This window comes from Candida albicans, chromosome 5, assembly GCF_000182965.3.
Source record: "Candida albicans SC5314 chromosome 5, complete sequence".
In the NCBI taxonomy this organism is placed as follows: Eukaryota; Fungi; Ascomycota; class Pichiomycetes; order Serinales; family Debaryomycetaceae; genus Candida; species Candida albicans.
Genome location: NC_032093.1, coordinates 1,001,963 through 1,024,341, shown reverse-complemented (window position 1 = coordinate 1,024,341; position 22,379 = coordinate 1,001,963). Strand labels below are relative to the sequence as shown.

The 22,379-nt window shown below is 34.7% G+C and overlaps 11 protein-coding genes across 11 annotated transcripts; 6 read left to right on the top strand and 5 right to left on the bottom strand. All coding sequences in view use genetic code 12, as the record gives it.

Moving 5' to 3' along the window:
- Positions 1-307: 307 nt before the first annotated feature.
- CAALFM_C504710WA (glutamyl-tRNA(Gln) amidotransferase subunit) lies at positions 308-1,660 on the bottom strand (the record flags this gene model as incomplete). Its single annotated transcript, XM_716772.2, has 1 exon — positions 308-1,660. The coding sequence occupies one exon, from the start codon at positions 1,658-1,660 to the stop codon at positions 308-310; it is 1,353 nt and encodes a 450-aa protein (XP_721865.2).
- A 276-nt stretch (positions 1,661-1,936) lies between these two features.
- Positions 1,937-4,183, top strand: MES1 (methionine--tRNA ligase; the record flags this gene model as incomplete). Its single annotated transcript, XM_716771.2, has 1 exon — positions 1,937-4,183. The coding sequence occupies one exon, from the start codon at positions 1,937-1,939 to the stop codon at positions 4,181-4,183; it is 2,247 nt and encodes a 748-aa protein (XP_721864.2).
- Positions 4,184-5,022: 839 nt separating this feature from the next.
- On the top strand, positions 5,023-5,259 carry CAALFM_C504690CA (uncharacterized protein; the record flags this gene model as incomplete). The annotated part of the gene is made up of 1 exon (XM_019475436.1): positions 5,023-5,259. The coding sequence occupies one exon, from the start codon at positions 5,023-5,025 to the stop codon at positions 5,257-5,259; it is 237 nt and encodes a 78-aa protein (XP_019330981.1).
- A 93-nt stretch (positions 5,260-5,352) lies between these two features.
- PSD2 (phosphatidylserine decarboxylase 2) lies at positions 5,353-8,565 on the bottom strand (the record flags this gene model as incomplete). The annotated part of the gene is made up of 1 exon (XM_716770.2): positions 5,353-8,565. The coding sequence occupies one exon, from the start codon at positions 8,563-8,565 to the stop codon at positions 5,353-5,355; it is 3,213 nt and encodes a 1,070-aa protein (XP_721863.2).
- A 760-nt stretch (positions 8,566-9,325) lies between these two features.
- Positions 9,326-10,933, bottom strand: SRP101 (Signal recognition particle receptor subunit alpha; the record flags this gene model as incomplete). The annotated part of the gene is made up of 1 exon (XM_716768.1): positions 9,326-10,933. One exon carries the CDS (start codon positions 10,931-10,933, stop codon positions 9,326-9,328), a length of 1,608 nt encoding a protein of 535 aa, XP_721861.1.
- A 508-nt stretch (positions 10,934-11,441) lies between these two features.
- TIP1 (transporter) lies at positions 11,442-12,197 on the top strand (the record flags this gene model as incomplete). Its single annotated transcript, XM_716767.2, has 1 exon — positions 11,442-12,197. The coding sequence occupies one exon, from the start codon at positions 11,442-11,444 to the stop codon at positions 12,195-12,197; it is 756 nt and encodes a 251-aa protein (XP_721860.1).
- Positions 12,198-12,388: 191 nt separating this feature from the next.
- On the top strand, positions 12,389-14,122 carry MSM1 (methionine--tRNA ligase; the record flags this gene model as incomplete). The annotated part of the gene is made up of 1 exon (XM_716766.2): positions 12,389-14,122. The coding sequence occupies one exon, from the start codon at positions 12,389-12,391 to the stop codon at positions 14,120-14,122; it is 1,734 nt and encodes a 577-aa protein (XP_721859.2).
- A 925-nt stretch (positions 14,123-15,047) lies between these two features.
- Positions 15,048-18,992, top strand: CAALFM_C504640CA (uncharacterized protein; the record flags this gene model as incomplete). The annotated part of the gene is made up of 1 exon (XM_716765.2): positions 15,048-18,992. One exon carries the CDS (start codon positions 15,048-15,050, stop codon positions 18,990-18,992), a length of 3,945 nt encoding a protein of 1,314 aa, XP_721858.2.
- Positions 18,993-19,119: 127 nt separating this feature from the next.
- CAALFM_C504630WA (transcription elongation factor) lies at positions 19,120-19,458 on the bottom strand (the record flags this gene model as incomplete). The annotated part of the gene is made up of 1 exon (XM_716763.1): positions 19,120-19,458. The coding sequence occupies one exon, from the start codon at positions 19,456-19,458 to the stop codon at positions 19,120-19,122; it is 339 nt and encodes a 112-aa protein (XP_721856.1).
- Positions 19,459-19,801: 343 nt separating this feature from the next.
- CAALFM_C504620CA (membrane insertase) lies at positions 19,802-20,686 on the top strand (the record flags this gene model as incomplete). Its single annotated transcript, XM_716762.2, has 1 exon — positions 19,802-20,686. The coding sequence occupies one exon, from the start codon at positions 19,802-19,804 to the stop codon at positions 20,684-20,686; it is 885 nt and encodes a 294-aa protein (XP_721855.2).
- Positions 20,687-20,825: 139 nt separating this feature from the next.
- CAALFM_C504610WA (uncharacterized protein) lies at positions 20,826-22,256 on the bottom strand (the record flags this gene model as incomplete). The annotated part of the gene is made up of 1 exon (XM_716761.2): positions 20,826-22,256. One exon carries the CDS (start codon positions 22,254-22,256, stop codon positions 20,826-20,828), a length of 1,431 nt encoding a protein of 476 aa, XP_721854.2.
- Between the last annotated feature and the right edge of the window lie 123 nt (positions 22,257-22,379).

The window sequence follows — 22,379 nt, the reverse complement described above, 5'->3', positions numbered from 1 at the left end:
GATGTTTGTTCTTTGAGGAAGAGTATTAGATGAAAAAAAGAAAAGTATTTCAACAACTTTTTTTATTTTCTATCTAGCTATTCACATTTCAAAGTTTCAATTCAATTTGTGGTAATGTTACGGTATCTTTTCTTTATGTACACATTCAAGTTCCACTTCTTACGACGTTATGATAATTCAACTTATAAAACTACATGTTCGTTCGTGTAATCCTAAATTTTTTTTTTATTGTTACTATTATTATTTTATTTGACATATTTATATACACATACATATACAACTAAATGTGAGAGTATAAAGTTCACGTCTAAATTTGATCAGCCAATTGTAACACCAAATCATCATCACCAAATTGTCCCATCAATTGAATTCCGATCCCATTAACTGGCACAGAAATTGCTGGAATCCCTGCTAATGATGCCGGGACAGTTAGCACATCGTTCACATAACTGTTTAAGAAATTTTTTTCATTTGCGGAAACAAACTCGTCCCAAGTAGGTGCAGTACTTGTTGATGTTGGTGCCATTATCAAATCTACCTTATCCAGCGATTGCTCATCCTGAAGCAACACATGAGAATTGTTGAAAATGGAGGAGAACTCTGCACACAATTCCTCTCTAATTTGGGTGGCTCTCAAATAATGGTCACCAGAGTCTGAAGACAAAGTGTAATTTCCCAATAAAATACGTCTCTGCACTTCGCTTCCAAAGCCATCTGATCTATTGGTTGCAATTAGTTCTATGGGAGAATTAACCAATTCATTGGTGTTATATCCGTATCTTATACCATCATATCTTGAAAGATTTGATGCAGCCTCAGCAGTTGCTAAAGTATAGTATGATGGTAGTGCCTTCTTGATAGTTTTTATGCTTATAGGTTTTACCAAATGTCCCAATTTACATGTTTTGGAAAGTGCATATTCCCAAGATTCTCTAACATCAGCCGATAGCTCTTTCAACACAAACTCATGTGGAACACCGATAGTCAATGTTTCTTTTTTAGTGGTAGGAATTTTCTGTCTCACTTCTTCAGGCAAACAAGTGGGATCCTTATCGTCATACTTGTTAAGCACATCGTAAACACGCTTTATAATATTTACATTTTCACCTATAATCCCCACTGTATCCAATGTCTGTGCATACGGTATAACCCCCCATCTAGAAATTCGACCATAAGTAGGTTTGAATCCAAATACGTTACAATAACTTGCAGGCAACCGCACTGATCCTCCAGTATCAGTTCCAATGCTGAATGAACACATTTTCCCAGCCACGGACGCAGCAGAGCCACCAGAAGATCCACCTGGAACTTTAGTATTATCATACGGATTAGTAACTTTGTTGAAATACGAATTATAATTTGCTGATCCCATCCCAAATTCATCCAAATTTGATTTCCCTATTAGTTTTGAACCATTACTTGACAACAAATCTATTATCGTGGCATTGAAAGGTGATTCATAGTTAGATAGTATTTTAGATGCAGCAGTGGTATAACCATGGCTTGTGGCTATATTGTCTTTCACGATATAAGTGGTTCCAGAGAGTGGACCTGTACTATTTGTAGGTTCAACCACGAGATCGGAGATCAAACTATTCCATTTATCTTTGACACGAATACCGTCAGACAAAAAACGGATTGAAGTTAATGTTTTCCTCATAATTAAAGTTTTAGTCTATTTTCTTTTTTTTTTTTCAATTGTGTCCCTGGAAGTGTACTGTGAAGGTGTTGTTTAACTAATGGGGACAGACCAGTATGTGTTCAAATGTGGCTTCAGAATTACACTGGTTTCTGTTTACGAATGAGACCACACATCTTTTCGATGCTCACTCAAACAATGGTGTTGAAAAAAAAAATATTAGTGATATATTTGCAAAAAAAAAAATTTGCCCGTTGACTCATAATACTTTAAACAACAACCCACCAAACAACAATAATGTCCTTGGAGGTATATGGAGCTAAAGGCAACACATTATTAGCGTTAACTAATAACTTAAAGTTATCTATTGCATTAGCAGCTTTTGAACCAAAAGTGGAATTAACTTTGAATGAAGTTGAATCAAATTTGTCTTTGAAAGATAAGAAATCTGGTTTTGAATTGATTGAACCAAATGCCATCGTTAAATACTTGGCGAAAGACTTTACCACCACTGAGGCCATTAAATTTGAAGAACAAGTTTTATATTCAGCAATTAAATCCAACAAAAAAGATGAACTTGCCAAAATTACGGATTTGCCAAAGTTTGCTAAAGAAGAGTTGACCCCATCTCAAATTATTGTATTTGCTAGTTTATACCCTGCTTTCAAAGATATTAAAGAAAATGAGTGGTTTAGTAAGTTTTTACAATTACCAGAAGTTGCAACCGGTATCAAAAACGCTTTGGCAATCACTCCAGTGGAAAGAGAAAAGGAAACCAACACTGGGAAGCAAAATGTTGAAACTGGTCATTTAGTGAAAAAACAGGCTGACAAAATTCTTCCTAAATCTGATGAAAGAAATATTTTAATTACTTCTGCCTTACCTTATGTTAACAATGTTCCTCATTTGGGTAACATTATTGGGTCGGTTTTGTCTGCTGATATTTACAGTCGTTATGCTAAGAATAGAAACTACAATACTTTGTTTATTTGTGGTACTGATGAATATGGTACTGCCACTGAGACTAAAGCCTTGGAAGAAAACGTCACTCCACAACAATTATGTGACAAATACCATGCTATTCATAAAGAAGTCTATGATTGGTTTGATATTGGATTTGACTATTTCGGAAGAACCACAACCTCCTTGCAAACTGAAATTGCTCAAGATATATTTTTGAAATTGCACAACAAAGGATATTTGGAAGAAAAAACTACTGAACAATTGTATTGTGAACACCATAAATCTTTCCTTGCTGATAGATTTGTTGAAGGTACTTGTCCAAAATGTGATTATGAAGATGCCAGAGGGGATCAATGTGATAAATGTGGTAACTTATTGGACCCATTGGAATTGATTAATCCACGTTGTAAAGTTGATGGCAATACCCCTGTTGTCAAAGAGTCTACTCATATTTACCTTAAATTGAATGACTTAGAAGAGCCATTGAAGGAATGGGTTCTTGATTCATCGGCAAAAGGTGCTTGGTCAAGAAACTCTAAGAACATTACCGACTCTTGGATTAAAAGAGGTTTAGAGCCAAGATGTATTACCAGAGACTTAATCTGGGGTACACCAGTTCCATTAAAGGGATACGACAACAAGGTTTTATATGTATGGTTTGATGCCACTATTGGTTATGTTTCCATAACTGCTAATTATTTCAAAGATTCAAACACCGATGATTATCTCAAATGGTGGAAAAACCCAGAAAACGTTGATTTGTACCAATTTATGGGTAAAGATAATGTTCCATTCCACACTGTTGTTTTCCCAGCTTCTCAAATTGGTACTGGTGATAAATGGACCAAGTTACACCATTTAAGCACTACTGAGTACTTGCAATATGAAAACGGTAAGTTTTCTAAGAGTAGAGGTGTTGGTGTTTTCGGTAACAATGCTAAGGAAACTGGTGTCTCACCTTCTGTTTGGAGATATTATTTGGCCTCAAATAGACCTGAAACTCAAGATGCCCATTTCTCTTGGGACGAATTTGTTGCTAAGAACAATTCCGAATTATTGGCCAATTTGGGTAACTTTGTTAACAGAATTGTTAAATTTGTTATTGCAAAATATAATGGTGTGATTCCAAAATTCGATACTAAGAACATACCAGATTACGACAAGTTTGAAAATGACATCAACTCTTTGTTGGCAAGTTACATTGACAACATGGAAAATGTGAATTTGAGAAAAGGTTTAGAACTTGCCATGGCTATATCTTCCAGAGGCAACCAGTTTTTGCAAGATAACAAGTTAGATAACTCGTTGTATGCTAACCAGCCAGCAAAATCTGATGCTGTTGTTGCTGTTGCCATTAATTTGGTTTATTTGGTTAGTGCTATTATTTACCCTTTTATGCCAGAAACAACAGTTAAAATTGATCAAATTTTGAATGCTCCTGCATTATCAATTACAAACAAATTTGAATTGGTGTTGTTGCCAGGTCACTGTATTGGTAAAGCACAATATTTGTTCACAAGAATTGATGACAAGAAGATTGATGAATGGAGAAAGTTGTATGGTGGGCAACAAAAGAAGTAAAGTTATTTAGAATATACAATAGAAATATGCAGAATTGACAGTATTTTTCACTTTTTTGTGTCACTTTTTGGTACATTACGTAACGTGTGTGTATGTGTTGTGTGTATTTAAAATTTCGTTCCATGAGTCGTGATGATTACGTAATGGAATTAAGACTCAATTATCCTCGGATAGAAATTTTCTGATGATAACGTAAAAAAAAACAAAGGAAATAATTACTTAGAAAAACGACAGATGAGCGGGGAATCAAGTTACAACAGATCATTCTTATATTGACACTTTAATCAAAGGGTCTACTACGTTATTCAAATGATCACCCGACAAGTAACAAACTGACTTCTTGGTGTAGCTCTTATTTGTCAAAGTTAAAGACTCTTTATTAGTGTAATAGTGCAATAGTAGATATTCTATTACAAAGACTTTACAGTATTGTGTAATTATTATTATTGTACTTTAGAAGAATGCCCCGGGATTATTTTTTTTTTAAGGATTTGATTTCATTTTTCTTCCCTATCTACCCCGAATGGTAAAGATAATAGTAGCACATGGGTGGGATATAGTTTATTATAAATACTGTAAAATGTTATCATTTAAACCGATTACTTTCCTCATCGTTTTTCAGTATTCTACTTTTGATCTATTTTTTTCTTTTTTACTCTTGGGAAAAGGTTTACTTTAATTCTAATTTAAATATCTTTGATTTACTTTATATTTTTTGGGGGGACCAGCTTGTTTTTATCTTTTGATTTTATTTTATTAAACAGAGCTTGTTTGTTTTTTAATTACATCCACACTTTCTTGGTGATTTAAGTTTCGATTTTCATAATCCATATTCACGAATGTCATACCTCTCTTCTGCATTTAAAGGATTGGTTGCAGGATCAATTATTACTCCAATTGTGACTAAGGTTTTCATTGTCCCACTATATTTTGATTCCCAAATACACAAGGAAATACACTATATCCAACAAGAGATGGAATATGTAGGGTGGCATATTAGACATCTAGAAGAAGAAAAGGGGTTTCAGGAAGAAGAGCTATATCGACCAGCAACATATTATGGTCCAGTTCCATGATGATTATATGCACATATATTGATTATTATTCAAAATCTTCTTACTTATTTATTTATTTACTTACTTACTTATTCATTTGCTTAATGTACGACTTTAATCTTCACTTTTGATCGATGCATCTTCATCGGGCATATCTTTATCAAATACTTCCTCATCTTCAATTTCTTGAAAATCTTCCATATCTATTTTGGTAGCTTCCCAATTACTTAACTTATGTTTGTCTTTCAAATCACCACCAGTCAATACTCTAATCAATCGAAGTTGTTTGGATTTATCCAATTTGTCAAATGAGATATGGTCACGCTTGTATTCTTCAACGTCTGGGCTATGACCAATACTTTGCCCCACTCGAAGAAGAGTCTCTAAACCAGAGGACGAATTCTTAACAAGATCGGTATCAAATTTGAACTTATCACTTTCAATTAATAATAAAACAGTAGACCCTCCAAATTTGAAGTAACCCAATTCTTCGCCTTTCGAAATCTCGTATCCTGTATCTTTTGTAAGAACAATCGATCCAACCATCATAGCACCAACAGCAATAAAGTATATATTTCCAAAATCTTTTGTTTTGATTGTAACAATGGTCCTGACATTCTCCCCAAATACATCCAATTCCGATCGAATCGCCATTGGGTTAACGGTATAATACTCACCATCAATATGTTTAATACTTTCAATAACTCCATCGACTGGTGAATGGAACCGATGATAATCTTGTGGGGCTAATCGGAAAATACCCAATGTATAGGAAGATACACGCATCAGATGATCATTATGAATCAATTTGGGTATAGTAAACCCTGCACCTTTTATCCACAACTGTGTTGCCTTATCAATTGATTCAAAAACCACCGACCGACAATCTGCCGGACTAGTAACAATTTTGGAATTTTTTTCATCCTCTATTTCTCTAGCACCCGGTTTTAGTTTTCGATAGAAAAAGTCATTAAACGTAGCAAATTGCGATGGGTCATCTATTTCACATTCGTCAAGGTCAAGTTTATGAAACTTAATAAATGAAGCTATATCTGATTTCAGTTGTGGTGCATCAAATTTTTTACCCTGTTTGATTGACATATTTTTCAATAAAATTCTCACTCTTTTAGATCTAGCTTTATCTAAACCCTTATACAATAATCTTATACCCAATCTCACATAAACACTCATTTTTTCTTCTACTATAATTCCTGTCATTCTATCCTGAACCAAAATATTGGCTGAATTCCCACCTAGTTTGTATTTCCCATACGTCAACTTAATCAATGCCTTGGTAAACCATTTTTTCGTAGCCTGAGTAGGTGTAACATACGACGACAGAAGTAATTTACCAACCACACTCCAATCCTTACTAGCACATATAGCAAAATGAGTAATTATGTCTAGATCTTGCTTCTTAGAAACTCTTTTTTCATTACAAATTGGACACTTTTCAAATTCAAATATTTTAACTTTACCACTCTCAACATTTTGATTGACGTAGGTTTCCATTTGATCAATGATTTCATCAAAAGTTAATAAATCACCTCCCCAAGACAGTTTCCCCAAATTGGAATAAAATAATTCCACCAATTCATCACTATTAACACATCCCAATGTATCTAATAAAGAAATTAATTCAATGTAATCGCAACTGTCGCGATTTTCTGGGGTCGAATTACTTTCTTCTAATAAAACTCTCCAAAATTTCTTACGCAATTCTGTATAAGTTTCAAACCTAACTCTAATTTTTAACTTGGGTGCATATTTACCAATATATTTTTGATCATGCAACTGTAAACTTAAAGACATGGCTTTAAATTTCTTCAAATCTAATTGTGTTCCAACAACCTTTTTCCGAGATAAGTATCTTTTACGACTTTGTTTGTTGCTTGGAGTCTCGTTTTCAATAATTTGTACCGAATCATTTTCTGGGAATTCTGTATCCTCAGTTGTAAAACCATTTCCTGTTTGACTAAAACTAGTACTATCGCTGGTATTGACATCAGAACTGTCACCTTCAGTTGGTTTTGCTGTTGCATACTCAGTTAATGTTCTCAACGGCAAAGAAATATGAGCCACATTATCATGAAACGAGAAATGATCTTTATCAAGTACTAAAAACTGAATACTGAAATTACTTTCATGAGGAAGCAATTCAAAAGCTAATCTTTCGTTAAAAACCGGATTCAAAGTATGTCTTTTCCAGCCAGTTCTAAAAGTTTTCTTACCAAAACTAACAACCACAAAGGGATCCATATCAAAAGATGTACGAGTAAAATTTTTGTAAGGTGGTAAATCTTCACACGAGACAATTTCAATAAATACAACACCAAGTACCTGGCGACTTGCCAACTCGAAATTTTCATATTCTTGTTTTGATCTACGAAGTCTCATTTTAGACTTTATTCTTGATTTCTTCAGATCTGACGATGTCTCTTTTTGGTCAAACAAGTTAGCAGACGCATCACTTGCATATCCACCATCTGAAAGAAACGATGCATCTGAAAAGGAACCGGCATCATGGCAATCATCACCAGGAACCGACAATAGACCATTTCCTCCTGGAACATTCAAATGGCTTTTCTTGGATCTCTCTGTCAAAACAGATTCTAGCTCGAATTCATTGACCAATTCATCATCATAAAAACCTTGATCATTGGGATTTATTTTGTTATTCACAGAATAAATTGTTGGTTTAGTCAAACTGGATAACCATTTTTTAAATGCAGACTCAACATCTGAATCTATAGATAATTGCTGGAATTTATCGTTATAGGAGCTGTGGAATCGCTTCTTCTTATTCTTGATTACCAATTCAAAACCAGCTAAAATTGAACCCGTGACAAATGAATGATATTTGGTGTTGGAATTCAAGTGGTACCATTTCAATTCTGTCTTGTCGACAAAATTACCATTATCGACGAAAATATCCTTTACGTTTAATCTCAATTCACCTAAATAGTTTTTGTATCTTGTATGCTTATCCCACACAGAGAATATTAGTAAAGATGAATCGTCTTGGTTCTTTAATGGCATATAAAGCTCGTCATTCCAACTGGGTTGATTGGTATTTAATTTCTTGGAGGTTGATTTGATGGTATTGTTTAATTGGACAACCAAAACTGGATTTATTGATTTGCTGGAAGAATAAGCTTTTTTGGACTCACTGCCAGTTCCTGTAGTATCTTGTGGTACTAAATCTGTAGCACAATTGCAAACAACTTTGAGATACAACTGATTTTTATCGGTTGATTTGTTTACATTAGTCGATTCCAAAGATGACGATGATCCATTGTTGGAATTTAAATAGCCAGAAGATCTCATTGCTGGGTTGAGTTGAATTCTTCTAGATCAGAAAGCAAACAAATACTATATTGAAAAAATATTTAGGAAAAATAAAAACCAGGGTATGTAAAAAGAAAGCAAAAGAAAATTATGAAATCGTTAAGGGATTGAAGAAATATTGAATCCAAATTCAGATACGATTGACTCCCTTAAGAAAAATAACTCACACACACACAGACAGAGACAGGTACTAACCGAATAACTGACTGACTGAATGGCATTTTATTTTATTTCCAATTTATTTTTTTTTTACAATGTTGGTTTTGTGGTGGACCTGAAATTGATCAATTTAATTCTTTATACAGATTTCATTTCATTTCTCCTCCTTTTCCTCCTCTCCCCAACCAAGGCTTAGAGCTAAAAACAATAATGGCGAAGTAAAGACAAAGAGACAAACAATTTGACGAATAAATGGTCCACAAGACAACATACTATAGACAGGGCAAATCTAAAACAATGTACCGAATTGTCCTCCCAAAGTTTTTAGTAAGCATTGCTACACAATTACTAAGAGTTTTGTTCATTTTCTCGGTAACTTTTGCTACAACTCTTTTGTTAGTTTATTGTTGCTATTTTCTCCAAGTTTATTGCAGATCACCAGTTAGTAAATCTACTTGCTACAGGTACATGCTCTATAAAGCAGGAACATGCAATTAACCGTCTACTATAATTTTTTTTTAAAAAAAAACTATTATTAATATTCATTGAGATCGCTATTTCAGTACTCTGATGAACACTCTCACTTCATCAACATCTCTACTACTTGCTTCACACTCAACCTTTTAATGTCAGTATACGTCTGACCAGTACCGACAAACAAAATAGGAACATTTGTTGCCATGACCATATTTATCATTGTACCGACTAAATCACCTACGGTGTCAACTTTGGAAATAATGAAAAAATCCAAAGTTCGTTTATTACCAAAGGCTTTATTAAAGTTTGTGGCTTGTTCAACAGAATCTGTACCTACCAAAGCTTCACCAACCATAATAATCTTGTTAGGATTTGCTGCATCCCCAAATTTCTTCAATGGGGCCATCAACTTGGCATTTGAATGGGTTCTACCAGCCGTATCTATCAAAACTATATCAAACTTGTTCTCCTCTGCGTATTGTACAGCCTGTTTTGCAGTTTGAACCACATGATCCCCACTTCCGTATCCTTTCTCAAAAATGTCAATTCTCGACTTTGTATTTGTTGAAGCCTCATTTAAACGATTCAAATTGTTTACATGGACTTTCAATTGCTCCACAGCACCTGATCTGAAAGTATCACAAGCACAAATTAATACGTTCAAATTGTTTTGTAAAAACCAAAAGGCAAGTTTGGCCAAATTTGTTGACTTACCAACACCGTTAACTCCGACAACGGATATAACGTACGGCCTAGTGTTAAGCTCGGCATTTCTCTTTATATCATGCAACAAGTCTGTAGAAACATTTGGCGTCAATATCTTGGTTAATTCGTCTGTGAGTGCTTGCTTGTAGACTGCCATTGTAACTTTTTTATTTGCAGATAATTTGGTTTTGATTTTGTCAATAATTGTTGTGGCTATCCCCGGAGTGATGTTTTTCGTTATCAATTGTTCACGGAATTTCTTAGAAACCTCATCGACATTGATAGTTCCACCCAAATATGAGCTAATTTTAGAAAAAAAGCCACTGCCCACAGATCCATTAGTTTCATCTACCTGTTCACCTTCATCATCTGACTCATTGAGAATATCGTTCAACTCATTCACAAGCACCAAATCTCGCTCCTTGGTAAATGCTGACTTGTCAATCTTTAATTCCGGTAACGATTCACTACCCACAGCATCCTGATTTCCAGAGTAATCCAACGCCTTCCCGTCATTTGCCTCTACTATTTCCCCATTATCCCATTTTCTCATCTTCTTTGAGTTTGTTGGTTGTTTAGGCTCAATTTTTTTAGGAGTACTGGACCCACTCCTTGCAGGACTAGCAATAGTGGGTTCCTGAACTTTTTCTTGTTGTTTCAACTTCATCAAATTATTGAATTGCAAGTCCACTAATTTTTTCAACTTTTCACCATCAGACTCTGGTTCCAACTTGTTGAAAGTCTTTAAAATCCCTGCTAAAGTTTGCTTAATTTGATCATTATCTATAGTAGTTATGCTGTCAAAATATAGAGCAACATAAATGTTGTCTTTATTGTAACAGTAAAACCGTCTGTTGTTTAATGTCTTTGTGGTGAAATTTAATGATATGGTGGTGTAAGTCTCGTTGACTATTGAAGAAATGAACTCATTGAATGGATGAATCTTGTTATTAAGTTGATATTCCACCTTACCAGATGGCTTGAAAATTATCAATGACTGAGACATTATGGTTAGCACCAAGGGTTCCACTGTGGATTGGTCTCTTATTGTATATGCCAGTGGTGTTCATAATTGAAGAAAAAAAAAAATGTCAGCAATAGACGCAAAAAAAATGATTTCGGTGAATCAGACACGACTCCGAAGGCAAACCAAGAGTTGAAATAATGGCTCCACGTAGGTATGAATAGTTCACAATTTATAGAGTACTAAAGTGTGCCCAATCTTTAATTGAGACGATAAAACGATGTTCTGTATAATCCCTGATCTAATTATACTTTGACACAGAGCTTCTAGAGTAATCTTGGTGTAAACGACAGGTCGTGCCCATGCAAACTATTTGGCACAAAAGAAAACTTAACTCCAGCAAAGAACAATTTCAAAAAAAAAAATGTAAAAGCTCTTTAACAAATCAAAACACAAATTATTTACATTCAATTGAAGCTTCTTTGCTTTGCTCCTATCTCAATTATTGTACAATTTGAATATAGTTCAAGCTTTCAAATATTAAGACAATATGGCTTATTATCAACAACAAATGGGTAATCCCCAAAACATGCAGTTTTACCAATCAAATTATTCCTATCAACAACCAACTAACGCGCAAGGAACCTCTGGTATGATGGGTTCAATGGATTCCAATTTTGGTTCTAATATAGATGTGAGTGGAGTAATGGGTAATGGGGAATTGACTCCGGGCTTATTAGCAGCATTCGGTACATCAGGTTACCCTGGAGAACCACCATTACTAGAAGAATTGGGCATCAATTTTCAGCACATCAGAAGTAAAACATTAGTTGTGTTAAATCCATTGACTAAAGATATTCCAAGTGATATAATGGCAGATCTGGATCTTGCTGGACCTATATTGTTTGTATTGTTATTTGGTACATTGTTGCTATTAGCAGGGAAAGTTCAGTTTGGTTACATTTATGGGGTTGGATTGTTTGGAATAATAGGTTTACATTATTTATTCAAATTTATGAGCAATGAAACAACTATTGATTTGATCCGATCGGCGTCTGTACTTGGGTATTGCTTGTTGCCATTAGTCTTGATTAGTGTATTGGGAGTTGTCACCAGTTTGGATAACTTGGTTGGATACATTTTGAGTGCTATAGCTGTGATGTGGTGTACATATTCTGCCAGTGGATTTTTCGTGAGCGTTTTGAAATTGCACAATGTCAGGCCATTAATTGCATATCCTTTGTGCATGTTCTACACTGTTTTTGCTTTAATGGCCATATTTGTAGAAAATGTAGAGGAAAAGTAAATAGAATTAGTGTATTATTTTTTTGGTACTTATTACCTTATGGCTTATAGGATAGTGCTTGTATAATTATGTGTAAAAAAAAATAGTACATACAGTGAAAAAAAATATTAACCACCAAAAGTAGCTAGTTCCTATACAACAACAAAGTAGCACAGTCGAACCATTTTAACATATATCTTGATTATTAGACCATGAGATTCAAAATCAGGGGACCTTTAATTCAGCTTAGATATAAATCTACAAAGCCGTTCTATATAACTACACCTATATTTTATGTCAATGCAGCACCACATATAGGCCACTTGTATTCCATGTTGATAGCAGATACAAGAAACAAATGGGAGAAATTAAATCCACTGAAAGAGTCATTTATGTTGACTGGTACAGATGAACATGGTTTGAAAATCCAACTGACGGCGGAAAAGCTTGGGTTGGAACCTAAGGTATTGGTTGATAAAGTATCCCAAAACTTTTCCAAATTGGCAGAACAATTTGATGTTAATTATGACAGATTCATAAGAACCACAGATAATGATCATATTGAGCTAGTTCGTTACTTTTGGAACTTGATGATGGAAAAAGGGTTTATTTACACTGATACTCACAGTGGATGGTATTCCATCAGCGATGAAACATTTTTCCCAGAAACACAAATAGAAGAAGTGGTGAAGAATGGAAAAGCAGTGAAAATATCCAGTGAAACTAAAAATGAGGTTGTATACCAGAAGGAAACTAATTATTTTTTCAAGTTGTCGATGTTCCAAGAACAATTGATTCAATTTTTAAAACAGAATCCTGAATTCATTAAACCAAAACATAGATATCAATTTATTTTGAAAGAACTAGAGGACACTAAGTTACCTGATTTGTCAATCTCAAGACCATCTTCCCGATTGAAATGGAGTATTGAGGTACCTAACGACAGCACTCAAAAGATTTACGTTTGGTTCGATGCGTTGTTAAACTATTTGACGGCCACAAAATTTCCCCACGGTTTTGAGGTTCAAGATTCAAAATTTGTCACTCCTGAAAATAGTATATGGCCAGCCACTCATGTGATAGGAAAAGACATTATCCGTTTCCATTGCATCTATTGGCCAATATTTTTAATGGCAGCTGGTATTGAATTGCCAAAACAAGTGATAGTGCACTCTCATTGGTTGTGTGATGGGTTCAAAATGAGCAAAAGCTTGGGAAATGTGGTTGATCCAATGGAAATTAGTGAGTATTATGGTGTCGACCCAGTGCGGTTTTTCCTTGTTGAAAACTCAAACATCGATGACGATTGTAAATTTAGTGAAGAGTTATTACAAAGATCTAGAGATGCTGTTTTGGGAAAATATTGTAACTTAATTTCACGAATTGGCGGGAAAAACTTTAGCATTGAAGAAGCCGTGAAAAGTTCAGCAAGTGGTGAATTTAATAACATACGTGAAATAATTGAAACCTACACAATTAATAAGGATTCTGTTGAGGGCCTTTTATCTTCTTCAAGCAAATTGACAACAGATTTAAATGATTTATATAATCAGATGGATCATTATTTCACAAATTTTGACTACATTAGAGCTATTCAATGCTGGTGGTCTGTTATTAATCAAGCCAACCAAATCTTCCAGAGTGCAGAGCCATGGACATACGTTAAGTTAATCAACTCTCCTGAGACCCCCGCTGAATTAAAGGAAAAGTACAGAATCCTTAATAACTATTTTGTTTACTTATGTGCTGAGACCACGAGAATATCATCAATTCTCATACAGCCAGTTATGCCTCAGTTGTCAAAGAAAATTCTTGATAGATTAAATGTTTCTGGACGTACATCAGAGTTTACTACATTTGGTGCAGATTTACAATATGGCTCTGGTGCCAATTCCAAGTCACATAAAGTCCCTCTAGAAAAAATTGCTCCAAGAGATATTAAATGATTCAAATTTGTAAATAGTGAATGGACTTTTCTTCTTTCTTAGAATTGTAAATAGATGTAATAGTAACACATAATTAGAGTATATATCCACACTTGGTAAGAAAAACGCGAAAATAAAAACAAGTCGTGTACAGGACAATTACTTTCAGATTCGGATTCTCGAGTCTAGAATTTGGACTCAAGGGCTTTTTTTTTATTAAGAAAATCCTTGTCAACCAAACGAAAAACATATCGTAGATTCTAATCACCACAACATACAAGATTCGATTACATGCCCCAATTGAATTTGGTTGCAAAAAAAAATTAGCTGCATTCTATTTTCCATCATTTTGCTACTTCTTCTCATGTCGTTTGCCTAAAATACCTTTAAAAATTGACCTTTTCATGAACTTTTTAAAAAGTTGACCATTTACAAAAATGGAAGCATTTGTAATTGTAATGTCATTTGATCATGATCAATTAATCTTTGCTTTTTTTTTAAAAAAAAACATCGGGTTAATTGAAACATGAAAGTTGGGCATTAGTTTTTAATCAATTTGCTTATTCAAAAGTTATTGTGGTTGCTGAAATTCGCTCTCTTTTTTCTTCCAATTTGCGTGTGCCACCCAATTTATTACTAACAAAAATCTTCAACAAAGTTATTTCCGCTCTGAAGAAAAACAAATGAAATAGAAAAGTACCCAGCTTGATAGCGTTCCAAGATTTTTTACGATTAAACATCACATCATTAACTAGATACAAACAATCAAACTTTTTAGGAAGTTGTTATATCTATCCAGATCCTGATTGAATAATCCCTTTCATTTTTGTTTTGTCCTGAAGGTTTTCCAAGAGCATACGGCAAAAAAAAACAAGCTAAAAACTACAATCCTTTATATATACTAAAATTGCATCTTTTTCGATTGACTTGCAACTAACTAACAAAAATGGGTAGAAGAGGTAGACAAAGAAGAGTCATTCATGACGAAGACGACGATTTAGATCACACTTACGATAAGTTGCCTTCTAGAAGAGCTACGAAAACAGTTTCTTACAAAGAAACAGATGAAGATGAAGATGTGGTAGAAGAGTTGGGCGGTATCAAAGATGTACCTGATGATGCTGCATTGAACATTAATGAAGTGGAGGCTCCAGATTTAAAAGATGAAGATGCTGTGGGTGGTGTTGAATATGGTGGGAACGGTGAAGATGGTTTCCCTGAGCTGCGAGGACGTAGGGGCCGCAGAAAAAGATCACATATTGAGTCGGATGACGATGAATTTAAAGAAGATCAAGTTGAAGAATCCGAGGACGATGATATTGTTCTATCTGCTGATGATGAGGAATTTGTAGAAAAGAAACGAACTGACAATTTTATTGTGAAAGATGATAACGAATGGGGTAACGATGACGAAGAAGATGATGGCGAATACGGTGTGAAGCCGAAAAGACGGAAAACAAGTAGAACTCGAAAGAATAAATCCAACTCAAGTTGGACTGGTTCTAAAAGAGCAACCAGATCTGGTAGAGCTTTAGATGATCCTGACAACACCCTTGCGGATGGTACGGTGGAGTCTGAAGGAGAATTAGATATTCAAAAGGAAATTGCTGAACTATACGACTCCTCCCCTATCCATGAGGACGTTGGACAACCACACAAATTGCGTCAGCGTGCAAAAGTCGACTATACTATTCCTCCGCCAATAACAGCTGATTTTCAATTGGAACATGAATATAGACAGGCAACTCCCACAACTGTTAGAAGCAGAAGAGGAAGAACCGGTGCTCCCAAAAACGAGTTTAGAAAAATCTTGTATCCAACAGCTGGTCCTTTTGGTGGAAGTGATGTGATTTCGTTGTTTGGCAAGAACATTCCACCTGGCGGGATTCCTATTCCCGGTATGACGGGTGCTCCAAATATGACTGCTATAGGTCAAAATTTCAGTGACTCAGATAGTTCAGAGGATGAAATTGCACCAATAAATGGCGTGGCTACAATAAGCAAAAAGCAACCAAAAGATAAAAAACCGAACGTGGGTGGGCCCAAATTGATTACTGGTGGATCCGATGACACCAGTGGTAAGAAAAAGAAAAGCACTCTAAGCGATACAGATCCTTTGGGGGTTGACATGAATATTGATTTTTCGGTAGTTGGTGGTCTTGATAATTATATAAATCAATTGAAAGAAATGGTTGCTTTACCATTATTATATCCCGAATTGTATCAAAACTTTGCCATTACACCACCAAGAGGTGTTCTTTTCCATGGTCCACCGGGTACTGGTAAAACTTTAATGGCACGTGCATTGGCTGCCAGTTGTTCTACATCAGAAAGAAAAATTACATTCTTTATGAGAAAGGGTGCTGATTGTTTGAGTAAATGGGTCGGTGAAGCTGAAAGACAATTGCGATTGTTGTTTGAAGAAGCTAAGAATCAGCAGCCTTCAATCATTTTTTTCGATGAAATTGATGGTTTGGCGCCAGTAAGATCTTCTAAACAAGAGCAAATACATGCAAGTATAGTGTCTACATTGTTAGCTCTAATGGATGGGATGGACAATAGAGGTCAAGTCATAGTGATTGGGGCTACTAACAGACCTGATGCAATTGATCCGGCTTTAAGAAGACCGGGTAGGTTTGATCGTGAGTTTTATTTCCCTTTGCCAGACTTGGGCTCTAGAAAAGAAATTTTGAAAATTCACACAAGAAAATGGAATCCTGAATTACCAGACTTATTTTTGGAAAGGCTTGCTCAATTAACAAAAGGGTATGGAGGGGCAGATTTACGTGCATTATGTACAGAAGCAGCTCTTAATAGTATACAAAGGAAATATCCTCAGATTTACGGTACCAATGAGAAATTGAAGGTAAATCCATCAAAAGTAAAAGTTATTGCAAAGGATTTCATGAAAGCAATTGAGAAAATAGTCCCCTCCAGTGCAAGATCCACATCTTCGGGATCTGCACCTTTGTCTGAACACTTGAAACCATTGTTGGAATCTGAATACCAGGAGATCATTGAAAAATTGAATCAGCTCTTGCCAAATACGGTGGGGTTGGATGGCAGGAAGAAGTTTACTGCTCTTGACGAGGCCAAATACCTTGATCCAACAATCAATGATGAAGACGGGGGGTTTGCCAAGCAACAGTTGCTCAAAAATTTAGAAAATTCCAGGATTTGTCGACCACATTTATTGATAAGTGGTAACGAAGGTAATGGACAGCAATATCTTAGTGCTGCTGTGTTAAATCATTTGGAAGGTTTTCAAGTCCAGTCTTTGGATTTAGGAACTATGTTTGGAGAACCAACTAGAACACCAGAGCTGACCATTGTACAAGCATTTATTGAAGCCAGACGACACCAGCCTGCCATTTTATTTATTCCTAATATTGATATTTGGTTTCACGTATTGCCAGATCCAGCAAGGGCCACGTTAACAAGTTTATTACGTGGATTGAAAAGTAACGAAAAAGTGCTTTTGTTGGGGATTTCTGAAACACCAATTGAGGACTTGTCACATGAAATAAAATTGGTGTTTGGGTTTCAAAATGCTACTAATAATGTAATATTACACAATCCACAACGCTCAGCCCGAGCTGAGTTTTTTGAAACCTTAAAAAAAACTCTTTTGATGAAACCTTATGAGTTTGTCAACGATTTGGAAAATAGACCCAAGAGAAAACTAAAGGAATTGAAAGTGGTTCAGAATACTGCTGAGATTTCCAATGATGAATTAAACAAGAAGAAATTAAAAGAGCAAGAATATAAGGATACAAAGTTGAAAAATGTGTTGAAAATAAAACTTGCCGGATTAATGGACTTGTTTAAAGTTAGATATAAAAAGTTTAGGAAACCTATTATAGATGAGAATTTGTTAGCCCATTTGTTTGAACCATCCATTTTGGAAAATAACCCATTCAACAATTACGTGGTTCAGTACGTGAGATCCGAAGACCCAGCACATCAAAATATGATTCAAGAGTTGGCTACCGGGAAATACTACTACAACATGGATTTGGATTTAATTGAAGAGAGATTATGGAATGGATACTACAGTGAGCCAAAGCAATTCTTAAAAGACTTGAAGATGATTGTAAAAGATTGTATTGTTTCAGGAGATAGGGAAAGAATATTGAAAGCTAATGAGATGATGACCAATGCCCAATTTGGTGTGGATGATTTTTCCACGCCGGAATTTTTGCAAGCATGTAAAGAAGTTAGGGAGAGAGATTTATTGAAACAACAAAAACTTTTGGAAGAACATAAGAAATTACAGGAAGAATGGAATAAAAAGCAAGAGGAATTGCAGGCTCAACAACAACAACAACAACAACAACAACAAGCAGCAGAAGAAGAAGTTCCAAACGGTGTATTACCAGTTGCAGAGCTTATGAATGGCACCACTGAGAATGCGAATGAGACTGATTCCAAGGTAGTTGTCGAGAATGAACCAGTTATTGAAAATGAGAAAACTGGAAATAATACGGAAGACATAATAGAAATTGAACAAAATGTAATTCCTAAAGAAGTCAATAGCCCTACTAAACAAGCTGAAGTGGAAATACAAGAGGTTGAAACAAAGATATCTGAAGATAGTAATGGGAAAGATGTTTCCATGTCAGTGGACGACGTGGATGAATCTGAATCCGAATCTGAGGCAGAGGAAGAGCTTAATATTGATTTGACGAAAGAAGTTGAGATTGACTTACAAGAATTAGATTCGATTACAACAGAACTTCTTGACGTAACTGAAGACTACAATGTCGAAAGACTAGAGGTGTGTATGGCCAGACTTATGGATGTCATTTGGAAAGACCGTAATAATTGGAACAAGATTGGTACATTGGAAAACTTGAAACAAACAATCAAATCTCTTGAAACAACTTTATAGAAAACTAATTTATATTAAATAACTTTACAAAAAAAAAAAAACAAATAATACACGATGCACTTATACGTATTTCAAGGACCTCTGGTATGCTGTAATTAAAGACCTTTTAGATTTTTATAAACCATTGTTAATCCTCAGCTGAGCCATCTCTTGGTCGATATATCACATTTTGTTCTTCCAATTCAGCAATTATTGAAGGTGGTAATTTCCCATTCACTTTGACAGCATATAATCCAGCTGTAAATGAATCGATTCTTAACCATCGTGCTACCCATGACCCTTTATTATCTTCACCTAATGCTACTAAACCTTCAAAAGATGGTGAAGTACAATCCTGCACTTGTTTATTATCATTATATTGATAATGTAAAAGACTTTCACAGTTGGGACATCCATAATCAATAAAAGATTTCATAGGTTGGATTATTCCACATAGCATACAAGCTCTTTCAGATCTACTTGACATTGTAATGATGAATTAATATTGGATCTTGAATAAATTGTTGTATTGATTGTTGAAAAGAGTTCCAATTTTTTTCTCTCTCTCTTTTTCAGTTTTGTTCTTAGTTTCTTTGTTTGTTGGTTAAGCTTCTGGTCTGATAAAATTCTGGCACCTAAAAAAAAATTAGTCTGGATAAAGAAGGCTAGAAGCTGGGAGTCAAACAACTTGTACAAAACAAGTGAAGTATAAGATAACGATGTTTTCAAATAAATTCAATCGACTAGGGCCGTTAGTTATTCAAAATTCCAGCCACAAGTACCCTGGTGTTAGAAATTTTTCAATAGATCATAATGCAATAATTAACACAATGACTTCATCATTCCAAACAGTACATGAATTCAGTGGTTTACCTTGGTGGGCACTTATACCATTGACAACTTTTACTTTGAGGTCTGTCTGGACTCTACCTTTGGCAATATTACAAAGAAAACGAATTCAAAAACAAAGTCAATTACGTCCGCTAGTTAGTGCAATGAATCCCATATTGAAATTAAACTTGGCAAGACGAGTTCAACAGGCCAAAAAGAAACTCGAAAATAATTCCAACACCAAAGAAGACATTACTTCAATTCAAGCCAGTTCAACATTGAGCAATATGAAATATGAACAAATTTTATTATTGAGTGCAAAAGAGGCTCGAAAACGACAGAAAGAATTATTTGCTAAGAATGGTGTACAACTTTGGAAAAATTTTATTCTACCTGCATTTCAAGTCCCATTATGGATAATGATGTCAATAACCATGAGAGATTTAAGTGGATGGTCATCTTGGGATAATACTCATAATAAAGCATTGGATCCGAGTTTATATGAAGAAGGTATACTTTGGTTTCAAGATTTATCAATTGCCGATCCCATGCATGTTTTCCCAGTGATTTTAGGTATTACGGCATTATGCAATATAGAATGGACTTTAAAGACATTAGAACTACTGCGGTTGACTAAGAAATTGAAGTTTCGTCCAACTTTGACAGATGCGTTTGGAAATTTAACTAAAATGTCGATTGTATTTATGATGGCAATATCTTTACATGCTCCTGCTGCGTTGACTATATATTGGATAAGTTCTCAGCTTTATTCTTTATTGCAAAATGTCATGATGGATTTGATGTTGCCAATTAGTTTTACACCAAAGAAGAGAATCAATTATGCCAAAATAAAAAACGACAATGCAGTAAATGTTATTAATTGACCTTGTATATAATCTGTGTTGACAAGTTAATGCGTGTATATATTTGTATATATAAAAACAACAATGCATAACTCCTGGTTTTCAATTGGTGAAATACTTTTTTTTCAATAGCTAGCTTCCTTTCTTCCCTCTCTTCAATTCACTGTGGTTTAGGAAAAGTATCTGTTTTGGCAAATACAACATATCCCTCCTTAAGAGTACTAAGGTATGCCCTTATTCTTCCCTTTGATATTAAATACCCCAAAATACACTCAGTTTCACTCTTACTGATAGCATATAAATGGTCTCCAGCAAAATTGAAATCACATTCATAGTCTTTATTGAAAGTTGAGTACTCTAATGCTAATTGGAATGCACTAATAGGAACCAAGTGTTTTGATTTTGAATCAGAGTTCAATTCCATAATCAAACGATACGTTTTTTTAATCAACTGCAAATGTACCAAAGGCCTCAACATTTCTATTAGAACATATAAATGTTTTTTCAATAATATGATTTGAAACTTCTCTGAAGATTGATTGAACCTGGCAATGTTACCTTCCAATATAGCTTTCAAAAAGTTGTCACGATATAAAGATCTTAAAACCGGGTATTTTAACCAGATCTTTTTCAGTGGGAATTGGCCATGATTATGTAACTTTAAGGGGATTAACACTAACAAAATTTGACCAAGTTGATTACTTTTTAAATCTTGATAGTCATCCATTAATTTCATTGCATACTCGAGATTCTCTTCACTCTCAATATAATCACCATCATCTAATGCCATCAAAGCTTGGTAATATAAATAAATAACACCATATTTTTTGGTTTTCACTGTACTATCAAGTGCTGGTAATCTATTACTGATATTTTTCACAGCTTTAATAACCGATTTAGCCAAATCCAATTTACCCAACTTAAAGCAATATTTCACAAAATTTGCTAAAAAATAATAGACATCATTTCGTTTAGTCAATTCCGAATCTAAATTTTTATCTCCAAGAGATAATTGACAAGCTTTTCTGAAGGTTATTACTAAAGATTCCAAACAACTCTTTTGAGATTGTGTAGTCCCACCAAAAGCATCGGCATCATCCTCAATAAATGAGTCCAAGTCTTCTGGGTTTCTGCTTTCTTTGGTTTTATAAATGGCGACTAATTCACTAAGACTTTTGATTAATGGACGATTTATCCAATTGGTTAGAAAATCACTGGCCATTATCAAATTTAAAATCAACTGGTTTAGTACATCGAATGCCTTATCGAGTGATTTTTCATTATAAACTGCTTTCATTAATTGAATATGACATTTTAAAACCGGTCTAAACTTTTCTGGAATATGAAACAAATCAACATCATTTGGTTCTGGGAACTCTTTACGAGTATTAGCTATTGTAATTGTAGGACTGATAGTTATACATTTTATAAAATCACTGGGGTTTTCTTCTTTTAATGCAGTCCCAAACTCGTGTATATAGTTGACCAATTCACTCATTATAACGAATAGATGATTAGTGTGGTAAGATGAGTTTGAATACTCAGTGTTAATGTGAAGGATTTTTTTTTCTACTTTGCGTTTTCTTGTCATCAAACTACAGACGCATACACTTGAATGAAAGAACAAAGGTAATTTCAAGCCAACAGAATTGAAGTGTTCATTGGTGCCCAATAATGAGGTTCGAAGATTTATGCAAGTATGATGATCAAGTTA